General features: G+C 36.4%; 2 protein-coding genes across 4 annotated transcripts; one reads left to right on the top strand and one right to left on the bottom strand.

Annotated features, from left to right (window-relative positions):
• The first annotated feature begins 462 nt into the window (after positions 1 to 462).
• On the top strand, positions 463 to 3,931 carry LOC306864587 (3-ketoacyl-CoA thiolase B, peroxisomal-like). Of its 3 annotated transcripts, XM_079408684.1 has the most exons (13): positions 463 to 502; positions 612 to 756; positions 835 to 928; positions 1,468 to 1,525; positions 1,607 to 1,686; positions 1,785 to 1,827; positions 1,976 to 2,074; positions 2,146 to 2,226; positions 2,343 to 2,533; positions 2,611 to 2,790; positions 2,936 to 2,991; positions 3,080 to 3,225; positions 3,414 to 3,931. In XM_079408684.1, exons 2-13 carry the CDS (start codon positions 658 to 660, stop codon positions 3,487 to 3,489), a joined length of 1,203 nt encoding a protein of 400 aa, XP_079264810.1. In that variant the 5' UTR covers positions 463 to 502; positions 612 to 657; the 3' UTR covers positions 3,490 to 3,931. The 3 variants fall into 3 exon arrangements, 2 of the variants coding, with proteins under 2 accessions (XP_079264810.1, XP_079264809.1); XM_079408683.1 differs by having other exon boundaries at positions 491 to 756; XR_013783798.1 differs by lacking the exon at positions 2,936 to 2,991 and having other exon boundaries at positions 491 to 756; positions 3,024 to 3,225; positions 3,414 to 3,930.
• LOC306864586 (deleted in lung and esophageal cancer protein 1-like) lies at positions 3,909 to 20,945 on the bottom strand. The gene is made up of 38 exons (XM_079408682.1): positions 20,635 to 20,945; positions 20,284 to 20,424; positions 19,796 to 19,952; positions 19,562 to 19,672; positions 19,287 to 19,474; positions 18,668 to 18,885; positions 17,410 to 17,494; positions 17,057 to 17,144; positions 16,208 to 16,381; positions 15,870 to 16,006; positions 15,205 to 15,297; positions 14,114 to 14,204; positions 13,867 to 14,029; positions 13,579 to 13,771; positions 13,261 to 13,334; positions 12,999 to 13,155; positions 12,789 to 12,882; positions 11,733 to 11,863; positions 11,472 to 11,630; positions 11,229 to 11,359; positions 10,944 to 11,097; positions 10,467 to 10,577; positions 10,245 to 10,363; positions 9,938 to 10,129; positions 9,471 to 9,529; positions 9,232 to 9,383; positions 9,011 to 9,126; positions 8,865 to 8,935; positions 8,563 to 8,777; positions 8,302 to 8,457; positions 7,784 to 7,903; positions 7,568 to 7,662; positions 7,324 to 7,411; positions 7,000 to 7,215; positions 6,720 to 6,887; positions 5,561 to 5,714; positions 5,267 to 5,378; positions 3,909 to 4,528 (listed from the first exon to the last, which is right to left on the bottom strand). The coding sequence occupies exons 1-38, from the start codon at positions 20,716 to 20,718 to the stop codon at positions 4,402 to 4,404; spliced, it is 5,094 nt and encodes a 1,697-aa protein (XP_079264808.1). The 5' UTR covers positions 20,719 to 20,945; the 3' UTR covers positions 3,909 to 4,401.
• Positions 20,946 to 21,983: the final 1,038 nt, after the last annotated feature.

The raw sequence follows: 21,983 nt of genomic DNA on the forward strand, positions 1-21,983 counted from the left end.
TGCACCAAAGTCAGTAACTGTAGTAAGATATTAATTTAAATAAATAAATACATACATAATCACAAGACGTCAAATCGATCATATTTTACATTTTAATATTTATACAATTTTAATATTTATACATAATATTTTTTACCATTTTTACAGCAATTTTGTTATAGAAAGCATTATACAAAGGAGGGGTTTTGGACATTTAGCATTTATGAATAAAGAATTCTGAATTATATAAAGTTTACAAAACTGCCAAGAATGATAAAATTTGCAAAACTGTCAATACTTCTAATACTCGTAATAAAATATAATTTCTTTAATTTCTTTTGCATTGTGTTATTTTAAAATTAGTTTAAAACTATTTAGAAAAACTAGAAAAAAAAATTCAACAAATGACTTCAGATTTGTACTTCATTCCCCATAATTCCATACGAAGACGTCAGAACGTACTAGCCAATGATATCCAGTCTGACCAGAGAAGCAAGGTTCACCAGGAAACATCATCAGAAATGTAGAGCATAGTTTATACATTAGTCCTTGTTAACCATCTGTGTATATCTCAGTAAACTGTTATCCTTTTATTTTTTTTGTGCCCACATTTTTGACATAAAAATGCACAGAGTGCAGGTTTTGTCGGGACATCTGTCGTCAAACAGTCGTTTGGGAATGAGGCAGTGCAGCGCTTCAGCTGCTGATCCAAATGATATCGTTGTGGTTCATGGACTACGAACAGCCATCGGCCGAGCGAAGAGAGGATCCTTTAAGGTGGGATATCTGTCAATATGACTGCTTGACAGCGACATTCACATCATTCTGTATTAAAGTCTGTCTGTTTTATTTTAGGACACTACCCCAGATGAGCTTCTTAGTGCTGTGATGAGTGCAGTCTTGAAGGATGTGGGACTGGGACCCTCTTTATTAGGGGATGTGTGTGTTGGTAAGTCAGATGACAGCTAGCCTGAACAAAACATTATAAGATACACTAAAACACAACAATATGATTGGCGATCATATAGGAAGCGTGATTAAAGGATTTTCAAAAATGAAAATCAGCTGAAAATTACTCACCCCCCTCCCTCAGCCCATCCAAGATGTAGATGAGTTCCTTAATCAGAACAGATTTGGAGAAATTCAACATTATCAGTGGATCTTCTGTAGTGAATGGGTGCCGTCAGAATCACAATAGTCCAAAAGTAATCCGCACAACTCCAGTCCCTCAATTAACGTCTTGTGAAGTAAAAAACTGTTTGTGATAAACAAGTTTGAGCAGTGGTTTAAAGTTAATATGCAGTAATGCTGATGTTATTATAAACAAATACGTTTCACAACTTAATTGATGGAGTGAAGTCTTGTGGATTATTGTGATGTTTTGATAATATATTTGAACACTCATTCTGACGGCACCCATTCACTGCAGGTGATCTATTGGTGAGCAAGTGATATTCATTTTTGGCCACACTTAATGCTGTTTTTCAGGTAATGTGCTACAACCTGGTGCAGGTGCACTGATGGCTCGAGTCGCACATTTTTTTAGGTGAAATTAGTAATTAATTGAATAATAAACATTGCCAAACATGAATTGGCTGCAAAATACAAGACTTTCTTTATCTTTCAGTGGCTTTCCTGAGTCTGTACCTGTCTACACTGTAAACAGGCAGTGCTCTTCTGGACTACAAGCACTTTTTAATATTGCAGGTAAGAATTGCAATTTAACCTGTAAAATGGCCTGTTTGGGCCGCACCATAATAAAATACAGTATTATAGTTAAAAGAGGTTTTTTTCTGTGTTTTAAGGTGGAATCAGGGGAGATTCATATGACATGGGACTTGCATGTGGGTTAGTATGCTACATTTGTAATTCTTGATTTCAGTAATGGATGTGAAAGTTAAAGTGTAGCATTAATCATTGCAAAGGGCAGGGGCTCCCAAGCTACTTGAATCTGAATCTTATACCCAATTTCTTTTTCCTTGTTTTCTCTTGGCAGTGTGGAGAGCATGTCCCTTCGTTCACCGAATAACCCAGGAGACCTCAGCCCTCGACTGATGGACAATGAGAAAGCCAGAGACTGTATCATTCCCATGGGGTATGCATGTTATTTCTTTTATACTCTTTTTTTAATCTTTACATTATTTTTTTTTCTCTATTTTCTTTCAGAATAACCTCAGAGAATGTTGCTGAGAGATTTGGCATCACTAGGGCAGCACAGGACCGCTTTGCTCTCAGTTCCCAACAAAAGTAGGTACTGCCATGACATTTATGTATAGTTTATACATTCTAGTTGTTGGTATTTAGCAAAAATGCACTCAAAACAACTCAAAGTATTAATTATTTGTGAACTTTTATAACATTAGGGCAGCCATGGCACAGAAAAAGGGCTTGTTTGATCAGGAAATCACACCAGTCACTACTAAATTTGTGGATGAACATGGCACTGAGCGCACTATTACTGTTACAAAGGATGACGGGATCCGGCCTGGGACTACCTTCGAAGGCCTGGCCAAACTGCGACCAGCGTTCAAAGAAACCGGCAGCACCACAGCTGGTGTGCATATGCGGAATTTTTGAAAAAGTAATTTGGACGCTAAATTCCATAACTCAAATCTTTCATTCCCATTGCAGGTAATGCCAGTCAGGTGAGTGACGGCGCAGCAGCAGTGCTAATTGGGCGGAGATCTACAGTGGAGAAACTAGGACTTCCTGTTTTTGGGGTGCTGAGGGCGAGCGCTGTGGTGGGTGTTCCACCAGACGTAATGGGCATTGGCCCAGCCTATGCCATCCCAGAAGCCCTCAACCAGGCTGGTGAGTATAGCTGCTCAATGTTCATATAAGCCATTTATATTCAAGTAGTAATTGTACTTAAAAACTTATTAAAATAGATTTTCCATTTTCGTTATTCCAAAATAATGGTTGTAAATGAGCCGTGTTATTGCATTTGCTTGTGCAGGGCTGACTGTGGATGATATTGATGTGTTTGAGATCAACGAAGCATTCGCCAGTCAGGTGACTGATAGATTGTCTTGGATTTCCCCCAGTTTTTTTTTCAGTACTTTCCTGTTATTCATAACAGCGGCTTTCACAATATTCCTAGGCGGTGTATTGTGTGGAAAAACTGGGCATTCCTATGGAGAAAGTGAATCCTAATGGAGGAGCCATTGCTCTCGGTCATCCACTGGGCTGCACTGGTGCTCGACAGGTCGTGACTTTGCTCAATGAGCTCAAACGCAGACGCAAGAGGTGAACATACATAATCATGTGATAATATCATACAGAAGGGTCCAATGAAATCTGTTACTAATACAGAACACATTACTACAATACATTAATACATTACTGCAAACCTAAATATACAGGCTTTGAATTGAGCAATATAAAAAAGACTATGATCCATTTTCCTCTTTACAGTGTTGTGTTTTTTGTTGCAGAGGGTATGGCGTGGTGTCCATGTGCATTGGGACTGGAATGGGAGCTGCTGCAGTTTTTGAGTATCCTGGCCAGTGATGAAAGGCCTGTCGCAAGATCCCAAGATGCAAATGTCCTGATGACACGCAGATAAACTAACAGTCACAAATTCTTTTTAATCAAGCTGCTAGAAGTCTAACTGTAAACACAAGCAGAGAGAGCACACTTCTTACATAGTGCGCATCAGTGGGTGTTTGCCTTATTTTTGAGGATGTTCAACATTCAGATCTCACTTTAAAGTGCCTTGCATTTCAACTGTGATAACAGATCATGAAAACAGTCATGCTTGTATCTGTAAGTGCAATCAGAATAACAACTTTTATCTCTTTGATTTGTGACATTAATCTGATCTGGTATTTCCTTCTGGTATGGATAGAGCAGAAGACTCAGAATTAAAAAAAAAAGTTATGTTGAGGACCAGTGTAATTTACAAAAGTTTGTAATGCATCTCATTTGTTAGAATAAAAATGATTTATTATGTATGAAACTTGCATTTTAAATGCTAGCTATACTACTTTTCAAAAGTTTGGGGACAATAAGACTTTTAAAGAAATTAATACATTTATTCAGAGAGGATGCATTAAACTGATCAGAGTTTTTTTCAGAAGAAAAAAACAACATTACTGTTATTTCTGTATTGGTAAACAAAAGAGATTTAAAAACAAAAAAATCTTACTGATCCCAAACTTTTGAACAGTAGTGTATGTGTGAAGTCACTGTTTAACTACAACTTGACCTTTGATTCTCAATTTGCAAACATACACTAGGCCATTTAAAATATGCTTATGTTCTTATGTTGATCTTTAATATTTATAATTAAAGGAACAAAACTTTCACAAATACAGTATTTGAAGTATACAGAGATCAGTATCTAATCAAACTAATGAATGTCTATACAGAGAGAGAAAGACATACGTTTCAGTTCTTCAGTCTTATACGTGGAACTCAATGTCAGGTGTCAGATTTTGGAAATACAAATCTCTCATCAAATGATCCACTTCCATTGACCTTCAGAACAAGTGGTGTCTCTCCAAGAACCCCCTGCACTGTGATAATAGTTTGGAACTCTTTCTGATCACTGATGAAGAAAATACAATTTGTATAAAGTTTAATAAAACTGAAAAATGCACATGCTTAGGCAAATACAGTAATATAGTAGAGTCTCTTGAATTCTGAACTTCAAACTCGACCTGAATCTAAGTAATTAATCTATTGCAGTTAAAGGGATAGTTCTCCCAAAATGAACATTCTGTAATTACTCACACTCATGTGGTTCCAAACCTGTAAGACCTTTGTTCATATTTGGAACACAAATTAAGATTTTATTTTTTTTGACCCTGCAAAGACAGCAACTGAAATTTACCCAGGTCCAGAAACATAGTAATGTGAAGAGGTACTCTCGATAATGGCGGAATACGTGATTTGGAGGAGACATTTAAGTAATTATTTTGTTTTCTGTGCCCACAAAAAGTATTCTCACAGCTTCGTAAAATTACAGTTGAACCACTGATGCCACATGGACTGTTTTACCGATGTCCTTACTACCTTTCTGGGCCTGGGAACATTTCAGTTGTGTTCCTGTCTATGGAGGGTCAGAAAGCTCTCAGATTTCATCAAAAATATCTTAATTTGTGTTCCGAAGTTGAACAAAGGTCTTACAGGTTTGAAATGACATGAGGGTGAGTAATTAATGACAGAATTTTAATTTTTGGGTGATCTATCCCTTTAAATAATTATATTATCCATTTATTGAATGAAGTATTTTCTGCAATATGATTTGATTGGTTGTGTGTGTATCAGGTGAGGTGCACTGTACCTTGCAGTGAAGCTGATCTGCAGCAGCTGCTTACAGGATGGTGGATCCCCAAGAGCTTTCAACACACCAGAGTCTGGACTTACTCTGAACACTTCATTGCCACCTTCAGCATCTAGACATATAACAAAACATGAGTTCTACTAGATACAAAGTATTTACCATGATTGTAAAGATCAAATGATAAAAGACAGGATTACAGCTGCAATCTGTTATTACAGCAACCTTGTCTATGCTAATGCAACTTCATGATCACTCCACTCCACAACTGCTTCATCCAAAGCCAAAGCATTTTACCTGTAAGTGCGGTCCAGAAGCTACAGGAGCCACCTCTGTTGTAGAGGTAGACCTCTTTGACAGTTGTTTGTCCAACAAAGCAGGAGCCAAAATCCACAGTGGAACTGGAAAGGTGCAGTGTCGGTAATGCCAGATTAGCATAAAGGGACACTGTCTGAAATAGTCAAACAGACAATAGTGTTTACAACATGGTTACTTACAGAGGAAATTCAGTTGAGACTTCTGAGACACATCTGCTTGTTTGGCAACAAAAGCTCAAATATCAAGAAGAAAGCTTGCTTCTGGTTCAGAGTTTGGGTTTGGTAAATTTATATTTAATGTTTTTGAAGGAAGTCTAAAGCTCACCAAGGCTGCATTTATTTGATCAAAAATTTGGTATACTGTAATACTTTGAAATATTACAATTTAAAATAACTTTTCTATTTCAGTGTTTTTTAAATTCTAATTTACTCGTGTGATGGCCATTATTTCAGTCCTCAGTGTCATGTAATCGTTCTGAAATATTCTAATATGCTGATGCTCAAGAAATGCTTGAGAAGATGCTCAAGAAATGATAACAATATTGTTATCAATATTGAAAACAGTTGTGCTGGTTAATATTTTTGTGGACAATGTAATACATTTGTTTTCAGAAAGTAAAAAAAGAAAACAGAAATCTTTTGTGACAACAGAAATATCTTTACTGTCACATTTTTTATCAAAATTAAAAGTATTAATTTGAAAAACAAAACATTAAAATGGTAATTAAACAGTATTTAAAAAATAGTAGTGTAGCTTAGAGTTTTCAAAGTGGGGTCAAGAGTTCAGTTAAGAGAAATAAATAAATAAAAAATGTTTAAAGTTAGATTTAAATATAAAATGTGTTAAATTTAATTTGATAAATAATACATTTATTAAATTTTATTAAAAGTTCAAATTTGGCATAATTACTGTAAATACTTGTTTGAATCAGGCTATTGTTCCAGGATAATATGATTCCCATAAGATGAGGTTTTTTTTTTTACCCATCATCAACTTCAAATGCAATAGCCTTGAATATTGCCTTGAAATGACAGCTCTATCAGTAATACCAGCTTTATGAACCTCAAAAAGTGCCTTTTGTTTCGTGACTGGTGTATTTTAGCTATTTAAAGGAGCTAAATGTTGTCTGTTTACACACCTGTACGCTGTTATTGCTGTACTGAATGGTCAAACTCTGCTGAAACCGTAGTGTCCTTTCTCCAGCATCATTGCACAGAAGATTAGCAGAAGGCTGAGCATCTGATTCCTTACATGGTTCATTCAGACAGGTCAGGAGTGAAGCTGAATTATGGAAAGCCACCTTAACCTGCAAATTAAAATGATTATTAAATCACTTCTGTGTCAGATTGAAAAATAGCATACAGGGACAAAGCAAAAAAAAAAAAAGCTGAAATCCAAGAGCAAAGAAACAATATGACCTGCATGATTTGTTTAGGCTGTAACAGAAGTGATGTTTGCTCGTCTCCTGGTCCAGACAGTCCTGTTGTGTGTCTGTGAGAGGGTGAGCTGCCGATCAGTTTAAGGCTCTGTCGGGGCAGCAGCACTGAGAATGGAGGGTGTGTGCTCAGTCTGAAACTCAAGGCCATATCTGTATTGTTCTTCAGCTGGAACATCCGAGTTATCCTGGATTCCTTCTAGAGTCCAAATGGAAAGACAAAAATGTGCAGATCAACCCTCCCACCACCAAATGTCATAATTAACTGGTCTTTGATTTGAATACATATTCCTTGTTTAAAGTGCACCTGTGTGTGTGATGCTGCGTCTAGTGTATCACTGGCAGCTGCTGTGAATTCCAGTGTGTCTGTATCCTCTGCCATCTGCACTGACAAACTAAACACACACACTGATTTACAGTTGCTTATATATAATGTATTTATTTACTTGTATGAAATGCTTGTGGTAGAAGCACATTGAAAGATATTGCAATAAAAAAATGTAAGTAGGGCATAATTAAGCGGTTGCTATAAAATGAAATTTGTAACTCACATGGCAGGTTTTACATTAGCCTGCATGTCCAGCCTCAGAGGTTCTAGCTCATAACCCTGAGCTCTCTCCACTTTGCCTGGAGTTAATGATGCAAGCTACAAGATAAATAATAGTGTAATTATTATACACTATCTTGACTATAAAACTTATTCTATTTTGAAAGAGATGCAAATGTAACACAGTCTGTATAAGGTTAGGTGGACATGATTAACATACCTTAGAGTCCAGGTTCATGAAACCCAGAGCATAACCAATACATCTTTGATTGGTTGAACATGACAGGATCAGAGGAGTAAAAGACACATGAATGGTGCTACTGCCCCCTGCTGGAACTACCTGTAATAAAGTACATATTAAAGGGTTAGTTCACCCAAAAATTAAAATTCTGCCATTATTTAATCACCCTCATGTCGTTACAAACCTGTAAGACCTTTGTTCATCTTTGGAACACAATTAAAGATATTTTTAATGAAATCCAAGAGCTTTCTGACCCTGCATAGACAGCAACGCAACTGACACATTCAAGGCCCAGAAAGGTAGGAAGAACATTGTTAAAATAGTCCATGTGACATCAGTGATTCAACCGTAATTTTATGAATCTATGAGAATACTTTTTGTGTGCTATCCCTTTAAATGCCTTTTACCCCATCACACATTCATGTCATTAATGTTCTACATCCAGATATTGAAATAAAACACTGGAACCTGGAACAGTGGTGATTCCCATAACCTACAATTTGCTGTGGAGTGATGCAGTATGGGTAGTCAGAGACGTTCCCTTCATGAGGCTTCAGAAACACAGAAAACAGCTTCTTCGCTGGAGCAAGAGACCTAGAAGGGTTTCTGCCTTCCTCTTCATCACATTCTTCCTCATTCTCTCCAAAATCATCCTACAAAGCAGAAGAAAAAAAGTTAGACCTTTTTGTTTGTGTAGTGAAGCTGCACCAGAACTACCTGTTTTGGGATGTTACTATGAAAACTAAGCTTAGACTCACAGATTTGGTCATGAAAGTTGAGCTTGTTCCTTCTCTGCTGGGGGTGTGGCTGTCATCCCATGTGGGCGGGAACATGACGGATGTGTCCAGCCCTCCAAGAACCTCATTGCCATCAGCATCCTTCAGAGGAAAGGGCTCACCACATGCAACCAACAGATCTATCAATTTACTATCGCCAACCTCCAAGTTGTAGGTCACCCAATCCATACGGATATCTGAGAGGTTTCAGAAAACGACGTGATGTATGTACTTTTGTAAAATTGATGTATGTACATTTGAACTTGATGTGGTGAATGGCTCACCGTATGGACTGGTGTTAATGAGCCGTAAAGAGCGTGACACAGTGTCTCCTCCAGAAACGTGGCTTCCAAACCTGTCAATCATAAATATCAAAGAACAGTCTTTGCATGTAAACTGCGACATCTTAAGCATCCTATAATACACTGACCGTATAATTGGACCCTGGTTCTGGTTGTCAGGCTGTGGTCCAATCATCTGAAAGTAAATTGGGCAGCCCCTCACAGACATCTTGATAGGAATGGGAGTTGTATCTAGATCTCCAACCTGAAAGAAAAGTTCAGTCAGGATTCACTGTAACTCAGCTGTTTGATTTGAGAAAGGCAAAAATATTTATAATGAAATAAGAAGTTTGACTGTTTTGTGACATACTTTACATATGAGATTGTCTTGATAATTCCCCCACATATTGGTGAAAGCAGTGATATTGATGGTTTGAGTCTCAAATGGACTGAGCATCCCACTGTTCGGTTCAACAAAGAACGCTGCGCCTCTTCCATGGGAAAGAAGAAAGTTTACAAATTCTGGAAGTAAAGAAAGAAAATGCTTTTTGACTTTGCTGTTTCACATTAACTGATACTGAAGAGCACAAAAGAGTAGGTTACACCAACCATCATACGCTTTCTGCTGTATTTTTTTGGCCTGGATGAAATGGAGAGGTGCACTGCTCCTGGAGGGAAAGGCCAAAGTGTCAGGTAAAACAGTTTTTTAAATAGTATTCAATTATAAATAAATAAAATAAAATAAATAATAAAATTACATGATAATAAAATTAAAATACATAATAAAATTAAAAAATTAAATGTAAAAATTAAAATATAAATAAAAATATAAATTACATTTTAAAATACATTAAAACAGAAAACAGTTATTTAAAGTTGAAATTATAGTTCATATTACAATAAATGCAGCCTCTGTGAACATAAGAGACTCCTTTCAAAACATTTTAAAAGTCTTACCGACCCCAAATGCAATATTAGGCTAGTAGTTAATTAGAAGTTAATAATTTTTTGTAAATAATATTTTGGTATTAATACAAAAAGAATACAGCAGAATCAAGATGCAGGATGTACTGTACCTTTCAGAGTTTTCATCCAATTGTGAAGGACAATATCCAGTAAAGTACTCTGCTTCAACAGTGAACGGAGCAGTAATAGCGGTGTGATTTGTTATCAGCAACTGCCGTTTGATAGATTTGCCCATGACAACCGGCTCATGCTCAGTGAAGTCCAGTGTGATTGGTTGGTGATCAGCATCCCTTGAATTAGTACTAAATATATAGCAGAAAAAAGAGGATGATATTGCAACCATGTCTTGATTTAAAAAAAATATATATAAAATGACTAACCAAAGACCAGGGAAATGTGAATATAAGGTAAATGTACCAATCAGAAGGCAGTGAGTAGGAAACTCTGAGAGGTTTAGCTTTAGAAAAAAAGCCCAGCAATAATGGACTCTCCATTCCTTTTACTTCACAAACTGCAGCCACTTTAGTCAGTTCCTCCTAAAAACATAAAAACGCATTCACAATACTGTTTGCACTGGAGCTGTTATATACGGTTTATTTTAGGCTGTGGGTGTTACAGTACTACAGTAGCAGTACATACAACAGTGTGAGCGGTGAATGATACAGACACTTCTGTTTTGGCATTGGGCTCCAGAGTGCCTGCAGAGGGGCTGAAGGTTGCAGAGCACAGATGAGCCTGTGCACCTTGGAGCTGAAAGGAAGAGAACACCTTGAGAATGACTAAACATATTGGTCCAGCCTATACAATATCACAACATTAAACCACAATAATATTGAATTCTTTTGACTGCTTGACAGTACCATGTAAAAAAAACAGGTCTTATTCGGCTACTGATAAGTTTTCATCTCATGTAACTGTATATGTTTTTAAACTTGTTTTTCAGAAGATTTTTTGTGTGTAAAACTCTTTTATGAAGAAAAATGGCTGACTTTGTTGTCTGTGAGTGTGACCACATTACAATTCAATATCATGTTCTTTCCAAACTATCAACACTGGCTAGGTTTTTCGAACAAGATAAAACAGTTTGAGATAAACACATTATGTAAACTGTCTCACCATGCTCCAGGTGAAGTGGGCTGGCAGCAGTGTTTGGTTAAACAGGGTAACGCTGCTTGTCTGTGGAACACCTACATATAGATCAGTCAACACCAGCTCACAGCTCAGCAAGCACACCTGAGGAGACTGGACGACTGCTTGTACAGAGACGTGACTGAAGACAAACCAATGCACACTTTCACTCAAATATGTGATAAAACCAATAAATAACCAATAACATTTTCTTAGTATTCTTTTCTTGTAGTTCTGACACAATATGACAAATGATATGTCTTATTTCCTCACCGGCCAGTGCCGTTGAGTACAGTAAGCTGTAGGACTGACTCAAAACGCTGGCAGTACAGGGCTCTGAAGACCACATCCACACTGCAGGACGCCAGGGGAGGCAGCACACCTTTATTTGGATTCATATACACCTGAACACAGATGAATGCAAATAAGAATACAAAAACAGTCCACAAACATCTATGTGCTGATTTATAATACTAGTAATAATATTTAATAAGAAGCGTAGATGGGGTGTTGTACCAGGCCCTTGATTGGTGGCTTGGTGTTGGACAGCTCCTCTAAGATCCAGTGAGCATCTAGCAGGCTGTTGTTGGTAATATCGATGGAAGAGATGCTCTCACTTCCCATTTGCAGCAAACCAAAATCCAGACTGGGCACATTCACTGAGCAATGCGGACCCTGAAGCACCGTATTAAATAGAATTAATTTGAATGAGATATAATTTGCTAATGAGAACATTTGTAATGTCCTCCACATAGCATATGAAATGGATTTAAACACCTTAAACGTGACCTCAATGGTCAGTCCTATTGTTTTAGGATGGTGCTGAATGTGACACTGCAGGGTGGAGGTAAAATGACCTGGATTCTTTCCAGTCAGAGCCAACTCCATATCGAAACACTCATTCATCTCTGTAAGCAAGAATATATTAGACATAATTTACTTATTTGTTTTGTTTATTAATGAATAGACTTATACGCTACTGTTCAATTTTGAGTTTTTTAATGTTTTTGAATTAAGTTTCTTATGCTCACCAAGCATACATTTATTTGATCATAAAATACAGTAAAAACAGCAATATTGTGAAATATTTTTACAATAACTGCTTTCTATTTTGATATATTTAAAAATTTGATTTATTCCTGTAATGGCAAAGCTGATTTTTTTGTATCATTACTAAAAACTAATGCTAACCCTGGAACAACATATAAAACTATTAAATTTTGCTTAATCGCAAAGTTTAATCGCAACATATAATCATTGCAGTTAATAGTGTTCACCGTCTGTTAGATTACATGTAATTTGTAACTAACTGCATGATGTACATTTACAGTACATTTCTGCCATAGTCACCACTAATAACCTACTCCTAAATACAGTGTAGAAACTTAAAATTTTCTGCAAAGCTGCTTTGCAAGAATTTGTATCGTGAAAAGCGCTATACAAATAAACTTGAATTAAAAAATTGAATTGAATTACTCCAGTCTTTACTGACACATGATCCTTCAGAAATCATTCTAATATGCTGATTTGGTGCTCAAGAAACATTTCTTATTATTATAAATGTTGCAAACAGTTGTGCTGCTTAAGATTTTCGTTGAAACCATTATGCTTTTTTTCAGGATTCTTTAATGAATATAAAGCTCAAAAGACCAGTATTGATTTTAAATAAAAATCATTTTGACATAATGCCTACATTTACTCTCGCTTTTGATCAATTTTATGGTCCTTCATACAAGTATTAATTTCTTTAAGAAAATCTTACTGACTCCAGACTTTTGAACAGTATGTCTGTTTGTTCACACATTATTTACTGATACACTGCAATGCTCTGACCTATTTCTCCTGTTGAAGGCTCCACTTCAATTAAATGACTGTCAATAATGCGCTCCCATTCAAAGTGAATGACTGATTTGCAGTGATTCCACATCTAAAACACAGACACAAAACATACACACGTCTAGAGCTTCAAAAACATTTAATGATGTAAATTAGGGAATTAGGAAAGAAGTTCAGAGTCATTTTGACCTCTGGACTCAGCACTACCTTGAATCTCTTGCGGATTGTGTTGTGTATGTAGGTTTCCCCTGGTATTAAAATGGCATACGGCTCAAGAAGAATCTTATACGGTTCAGCTGAACCTTTCACTTCAACCTCTAAAACGGTCACATCATTTACATGGAGAGCTGTGTTGAGACACGTCCTGCAAATCAACACACAGAAGTTTCTAAATGGCGTGAATAATCTTAAATGTATCCTAAATTAATTTTAAATTCAAATATCAAACAGTAAGCAAAGTTCATTTTACCCATCGTCACCAATTCTAGGTGGATCAGGAACATCCATGATCACCAACCGGCAGACACTGTGGTAGTCTTTCAACTTAGACAGATAGAAAATTACTGTTCAGTGAGTTACAGTATCTTAGTATCATTGATATACTACTATGGTTTGTGCTAATACAGTTTTATAGTTTTTTAAATTACATTATATTTTTATAGTTTGCTTTCATTTTCACTTTAGTTATTTCATTGTGTGTTTTTGTCATTTTTATTAGTTTATATATATATATATGGCCATAGTTGAATTTTTAGTGAGTTTATGCTGTATGTGTGAGTGCACATACATCCTTTGGACAGTATGTGAGCAGGAACTCATGTTCTTCTGCAGGGCTCAGGATGCCCATGACTGGAGTAATGCTGAACACACTGTCTGTATCAAGATGATGCTGAATGCTGGAGGGGTCTGGATTCTCTCCAGGCAATAGACATTGAAGGTTGGGTTTCCTGATCTGCCAATGGTACGGGAGCTCCAAGTGTCTACACATAAATGAAAACATTATTTACAAACACACCAGTAAGTATCTGCTGTACATACCATTCTTTGTTGACGCAGATGTGCACAGGTAGCTCACGCATTGTTTTTCACAACAACCATCTTCTGTAAGGTAGAATGTGGATTGGTTGGGTGGAATCTGACATAATGGTCAGCTGTGATATCACACAACTCCCCCAATTCAGGCTGATCCTCTCCGCCTGATATTGAAACCAGCTCCACAGTGATCAGCTGACCTGTACCTGAGAAAATGCATCTTTTAGGACGTTTTTTTTTTCAGATTTCAGACAAAAATATACTTACTTTTGGCTGAATTGATTTCCTACCTTGCAGGGTGATGTCCTTCACTTGGCAGTTGTCACAGACAATGGTAAAGTCCTGAGTAGAGATCTCAGCAGTTGTGGGGAAAAACACAACCTAAAAAAAACATCCAAACATACGGAGTCACAGACTAGCAGATTACTGAATATTATTCAAATCTGAGCTGTATTGACTGTATGACTGTCAGACTGTATGAAACGCTGTATTCACATGATCTAAAAATGTGCAAACATTAGCATATTCATGTGTTTTTCTTTGCAAGTTACTTAGGTGATGAACAACAAAATCTGCATCTCAAAAGAAAAGTGTTTAGAAGATTTAATTAAAAAAAAATTATCTGTTCTGCCAACCATCGCTTATTTTTAATCATAATTACCATAACTAAAAGTTATAATGAGGGAATGTGTGCGCTATACCATAAAGATTGAGCCTGTCAATCAAATCAAAATAGAGAAAATCGTATATAGAAGGCAGAGTAAACTCATAAATTAGTATTGTGGAATCTTCTAGAGGGTATATAAGTAATTTGTGTAAAACTGATTAACATCTACAGTGGTGGCCAAAATTATTAGAACACCTGACAGATCTGCAAATATTGACCTTTTTTGCCTCCAAAACATGATTTCATTTCATAACGTTCAAGAAACATGCAGATGGTTGCTCTGAGCACAACAAATATCACAAAGTGAGTCAAACTGTTTTTATCCACTTTTAACTTTAATATTTGGTTTGTCCACCTTTTGCAGCAATTACAGCAGCACATCTCTCTAGCATAGTGTCAATATACAGTATTTCCTGAGAACTTCAACACTAATGTTATCCTATGCCTTCTGCAAATCAAGCCAAAGGCTTTCCTTAGAACTGTCCAGTTTATTTTCCAACTCGCCCCAAATTTGCTCGATGGGGTTGAGGTCCAGACTTTCTCATTTTCAATGTTCCAGCAGATTCCTCCCATCGCAGATAGTTCCGGCAATAGTTTGTTTTATGGGGACAGTAATGGCCAATTCACTTAAATATACCAAGTGTTCTAATAATTTTGGCCACCACTGTATAAGGTTGAGTTGATTTGTGTGCTCTTCAGTCAGTAACATCTCACCTCTATGACAGTGGCCTGTCCAGGGAGAAGACCGAAAATAGAGGGACAGATGGCAAAGGGAGGCTGTTCTGCGAAAGTAGACTTCACTGCAGACTGAGACACACACAGAATAATCACTCATGGTGGGTAACAACGTTCTAAGACAAAAGGTTAAAGCAGCAATGTAACAGAGGTGGAGACAGATCTTTTCTTCTGTATTGTGACGTACATCCAAGTGAAACAGTATTGTAAAAAGACAAAAAATATAGGGTGGGGGGATTCTATCTATAGGTTGTTGACTGGAGGAATGGGCTGTGAAGTGGACTAAATGTTTGGAGAAGTCCAGCATGTGTCACCAGTCTGTCATTTCATCAATTTATTTAAATGTTAAATTATGAGCTAAGAAAATGTAAAAAGATTTTTTTTTTTTTTTAATTAATAGTTCACAATAAGATCAATAACATGCATTTAGAAAACAGAGCGAAATTTAATTTTCACTTTAAGCCGTTGTTTGATTTCAGATGTACAGATCAAACTGAGTTCAAGAGTACAGAAGTTTATTTCAACTAGCAAAGTATGTTAAGAAATTATTAGATTTATTAGAATTCATAAATAATAATTCTGTCAAAGAAAGGAATCTTAAATATGAACTGAATGATATTTCATGTCAAGATTTGCATGCTTACCCTAAGGCTTGATGCAGGCCACTGTTTCTTCGGCATTACACAGAATGTTCCGGCACTCAGTCCTTCATTCCTACATAAAACCTCCATAAACTTCACCCCTCCCACAAGGCAGTAACCGCAGTCCATGACAGCCGCCACTGGCGCACGGAAAGAGGAGAGGCAATGATTCAACTCTGAATCCCTTATTATTGATCAACATCAAAACAAGCCAACTTACGATATTTTCTGAAAGTCAGTCAACATTGGACCCCATTGACTTTCATTGTTATTTTTCATTTTTAGGTGAACTATCCCTTTAAGATCAAGATGCTGAAAGAGTTAAGTTTATTTTGACTCACAACTGAGTATTGGAGGGGGTCTGCGGGCCTCTATTGGTATAATGAGAGGATATGGCAACTGCGTCTCCACAACCAGAGCATCCTCATAGTCAGCCAGAGAGTCTGGAGCAAAACGCACCATATACTGGCAACTCATTCCAGGAGCGACAATCCCTCCCTCACCAGGGAACCTGCCTATGAAACAAAGCTTTGTTACACAGTTTCTTATCTTGATCTCAAAGCAGAAATTTATTGGTAGTAATTATTTCACATTTTTAACAGTAGATGTCCCTGTTTCCCTATTCTGCTTCCTCAAGCCGCAGGGTAAATACCAAAGTATTATTAGCCAGTTCCTCAGAATCCTGTGATATTCAGATAACAGTTCACCCAGAAATTAATTTTGTCATCATTTACTCGTCCTCATGTTGTTCCAAAACTGTATGAGTTTCTTTCTTCTGTTGAACAGAAATGTAGACATTTGCTGGTAGCCATTGACTTCCATTGTATTTTTTACATACTATGGAAATCGATGGCTACCAGCAACTTTTTTGAACAGTCTTCAAAAGATCTTCTTTTGTGTTCAACAAAAGAAAGAAACTCATACTGTTTTGGAACAACTCCAAGGTGAGAAAATGATAACAGAATATTCAATTTTGGGTGAACTATTACTTTAATTTTTAATTGTTTTAAGTAATTAAAATGTTTTTTATGGTTTTAGTTTTAGTTAACGTTAATAACCCTGCCATTTCCTCTAGTACTGCTACGAAATGTGCTACGAACAGCTTTAAAGTAAGCTATGCAGAGAGAACTCCTGGGAACATAAATGAGTCTTTCATGAGGTCAGCAGGTATTTTTTTTCTTTAGACGCACCCAAACCAACAGAGAAGTGTGGGGATGTTGGAGGAATCATTCGGATGTGACGGCTGGTCGCAGTCATGTTTTTGAGCTCCACCGCAGTCTACAGAAAACAGAAGGCACTATTAAGAACTGAAAACATACTGAAGTGGAAAGGCGTCATTCAGAAGTGGCTCAGTAGTGAAAATCTAATGAACATTACACTAGGGGTCATGTAGTAAAAAGTAAAAACCTCACATTACTGATTTAGTCAATTAAAAAATGCAGTAAACTGTTAAAACGTTTATAATTGAATACATTTCATGTTGTATGAATATAATCATTCATTCAAATGGACCAAAATGAATTCAATATAAGGTGATGTATACCTCATAGACTTGCCCTATTCTGTAGTCAGTGAAGAAGATCACAGGTGGATTCGCAGTGAAGATGGGAGCGAGACCAGGACTAGGACTTAAGATAGAAAGGGAATTTTGTGACAATAATTTCCCATGTATGAGCTTACGACAAGTTAATACCCAAATAAATAAATAAAATAATTCTTCTACTATGTATAAGATGACATGCCTTTATCATTAAATAAATTCTGTATAAAATGCAGATATTTTGTCCTATAACTGTCCATCAGTTTATGTGCAGTAAACTAGAATCATTGGTTAATTGACAGAATACATCTCTGCATAATAGAAATTAACCACATGAAAAGGTGTTTAAAAATAGTAACCAGTCACAGCAACTAAAATATATACGTTCCCATGTATAGTCAAATATTTGAACCTAAACTCTTGGTGGAAATGCCTAGCCACATTTTATGAAGTATCTCATTCAAACAGTATCTGCCAAGACGCAGAAAACAGGAACTGCACAGGGCTCATTGACTCAAAATGCAGAAAGAGTCAGCTGAGGCATTTTGATAATCTTGTGATTCTTTTGGCCGCTATGAAGGGAAAAAATTTCAGTTCAGACATTTCAGTTTGGCCAGACAAGTGAATCAGGAAATGGAGTGATTCAATTCAATTTCAATGTTCTCACTATTACCACCACCTGGCATGCTGATATGTGTTTGGAGACAATATGGATAATAAAAGACAATAAATAAAAACTTATATAGGCTGCATGGCTGATTATACTTGTAGAATAATCCATTCTGCTGGTTTGCAATTGCATGTCACGGTTTTCAGATGTCTACATGTGCCATATGAAGAAATATATAACAATACATTCAGGTTAGCATTTATAATACATGGCAGACAAAAGGGTGTGATCCGTTTCTTGAGTGTTCATGTGTATCATATTTCCCCTACCCATGCTGCATAAATATTATGGCAATAATGGTTGAATAAAGCTGACCAAAATGCTGACCAAACAATGCGACAACAAAGGACAAGGCTTATAGGGATTATAAAAACAATTCATAAAATGGCCTATTTGCTTTGAATTTGATAGGATATTGATTAATTATTAAAGGCGCTATGTGTAATTTTTTTGTTGAATAATAATTAATTAATTAGGTATTTATACTAGCTAATTATAGAGGTTATAGAAATTATGATCAAATAAATCAATATTATTCTAAATATGATTTTCCCAAAGAAAACACATATTAAATCAAAAGCACAGGCACACCTCTCTCTGGCTGTGTTTTTCCTGCCCTTTCCCACATTCTCAGTTCTCTTCCCTGGCATGATGAGAGACTTTCCCCCACGCTGAGCATTTGGGAGCAGGAAGCGAGGGTTGCGCAGGAACTTGTGTCGGTCTTTGTGTTTTTGTAGGGAAGCCCTGTATTCTGCTTGACTCTGAGCGCTAGGCTTCTCCATCCAAGAGGCCTTATGCACCAAACCAAGCTTTTGAGTTGAAAAATTGGAAAAATTAAAATGTATTAATCACCTTTTTGTCTGTACTAGATCATTTTACATGATGTAAACACTAAATTATTTTATTTTGGATACTATTAATTGCGAATAATCGATTTGACAACCCTAAATATAAAGTATAAACAAACTATATATAATATTTATAATAGTACAAATGTAAAAGTTCAAATATTCCATTTATTTATTCAAATAATGAGTAATATAAAAATTATTATTAAAAAAATTATAATCTATAGGAGTATAACTGATTTTTATCATGTGATCTGAGGCTAGAGTGTTAATTTGAAAGAAGGAAGTGATGTAATAAAAAATATAAAGGTCATTCTACTCCCTTTGGCATGAGGAAAATGGAATAATGTTCAGAGGCAAACCTCGGTGCCCTTGATGGAGCAGGACTCTGGAGTGGAAGGGAGCGTGAGTGTCTCCTCTGATTGTTCCAACAGGCTCTGGGCCGTATGCGCAGGTGGGGGGAGAGGAGTGTAACCATCATCCTGTGGTTCGGTGCAAATGTGCATATTATAGGAAACAGTTGGCTGGGCAAAGCCTGGAGTGAACATGCCTGCAAAAAATGGGAAAATGACAGTATTATAATGCGTAATCTTATTGTTTGAGTATGTTTTTACTTTATAGGTCAGTGAAATAATACCTTTTGGGGTTTTAACAACTGGGGTGTGCACTGTTGTATAGTCCAGTGGACAAATCAAGTTGTTGCTCCTGAGAAGCCCACTGTCCACACACCACTTGAAAGCTGATTTAACTTTGGAGACATAGAGGATTCTTCAGGGTTTTGATGCCATAAGACTACTAACTAACTGACCGACACACTGTGGATAGTAAAAAATAATGGGTTGTTTAAATAAACATAACTAGAGAAACCTACCTGGGGGAAGACCCAGCTGACGGTAGGCCTCACCCACTTCTTCCATGATTCTGTTGTGATCGTGCTCTTCCTTTGCAGCAGCTTGCAGTCGGGCCTGTATAATGTGTGTCTCCAGCATGTCAGCGTTCTCAATCCGTCTGTTGTATTCAGAATGCACCTGATATAATCATAAAAATTCAATTCAAAAAACATAATCTAGATCATTCAAATCCGAAAAAAGAAGAATCAAATAAGAATTAAGGAGCCAACACTAGGGGGATCAGTACCATTTTTTAATATGAATTAATAATTTTATTCAGCAAGGATTAAACAGATCAAAAGTGACAGCAAAAACATTTACAGTGTTACAAAAGGCTTCTGTTTTAAAGAAACATTGTTCTTTTGAACTAAAACAATCCTAAAATTCTGTTTAAAAAACATTTAAATCCTTTATAAAGATATACATCACATTTTATAAGAGAGACTTGCTCAGATGTGAAGAGAGGCACCTGCTGTAGCTCTTCCACAAATTTTTCATGGTAGTTGTTGCTTCCTCTGCGTGATTTACTAAGATTAGAGACAGTGTCCCTCCCAATCACCTCTGTGGTGTAAAGGTCGTTGAATATGCTGGCCAGTAGATGAGAAATGTCCTGTACACACAAGACAGATTTATTTAATGATAGTTCACCCAAAAATGAAAATTACATAATTCCTAAAATATTTCCTATTACATAACATCTCATTTTGGGTTCAACGGAATACAGGTGTATAGTTTGAGACAACATGAGGGTGAGTAAATGATGACTAGTCAAACTGTTAAAATAACCATAATTTGCAGTGTTCAGTAGTCATTCTCTTACCTGAGTTGTATTTGATGCTGGTTTGTGTCGGTTCATGGAAGGTTCAGAGCTCTTTAGTGCTTTTAGTTCAGTTTCATCGGCCATTGTTTTGCCAAACGCAATTTAAACGTAATTTTATATTTTAAGCTCTGACACGTGTGGTGCGTAGAGAAGAAGGTTTAAGGTGTTATTTTATGGAAACGTGCCATAAATGCTCGTATGTCTCAATATAAAACGTGAAGGCAGAAATAATAAATACCTAAATGGCACCATGGAGAAGTTCCCTTTACTACCTTGACCGCCATGTTTGTTTAGGGCGTCACCATAGTAACAGAGCGAGCCACCCAAAGCTCCGTAACCAAAGCGAATTCTTAAAATTATAACATTTAAAACGGCATCTAAAACATTTGGTCCACAGCTAAACCACAAAATGTATACTCCTTTTTTGGATCAAGAATGCATGTTGATCAATATATATATATATATATATATATTTTTTTTTTTAAAGATTAAATGCAGCTTCCTTATCACAAAATACAATACTTTTTAAAACTATATTAAAATAAAAAACTAACATATTTACTTATTTTATAGTCTGCGGTTAAAGAAGGTTTCACAGACTATAAAATAAGTAAATATGTTACTGATTTGTAGTCGCCTAACAAAAACATTTTGTGTTCTTGTTTCATTTTTTAGGTCTTTCGTTTCATATGTAGGCCTATGTGTGTGTGTTTGTGTGTTTGTGTGTGTGTGTGTGTGTGTGTGTGCATATATGCGCGCACGCACACACACACACACAAACACAAACACACACACACACACTCTCACTCACACACACTCACACACACACACACACACACACACACACACGTTGGTTTTTGTGGTTTATGGGGACTCTCCATAGGCGTAATGATTTTTATACTGAACAAACTGTGTGTGCTATTGCCCTACACCAACCCTACACCTAAACTTAGCCCTCACAGGAGACTTTGTGCATTTTTAGACCATTTAGTATGTTTTTTAAGCCTTTTGAATTAAGGGGACATAGGCAGTGTCCTCATAAACCACCTTCATATTGTAATACCTCTGTCATACCCATGTCATTATAAAAATGTGTGTCCTCATAAACCACATAAACATGCACACACACACACTCACACACTTTACTTACTTACTTTACTTTTAGTCATTTAGCAGACACTTTTATCCAAAATGTATTGTATTTTTATTACAAATAAGAAAAAGTAACTAAAGCTAAAAGTTAACACTCTGTAAATACTCTATACACACCCATTTAAGAAAGTACAGAAATTAAATACACACACACACACACACACACACATGTGTGTATATATAAAAAAAATAATGAC

This window comes from Barbus barbus, assembly GCF_936440315.1.
Source record: "Barbus barbus genome assembly, chromosome: 46".
In the NCBI taxonomy this organism is placed as follows: Eukaryota; Metazoa; Chordata; class Actinopteri; order Cypriniformes; family Cyprinidae; genus Barbus; species Barbus barbus.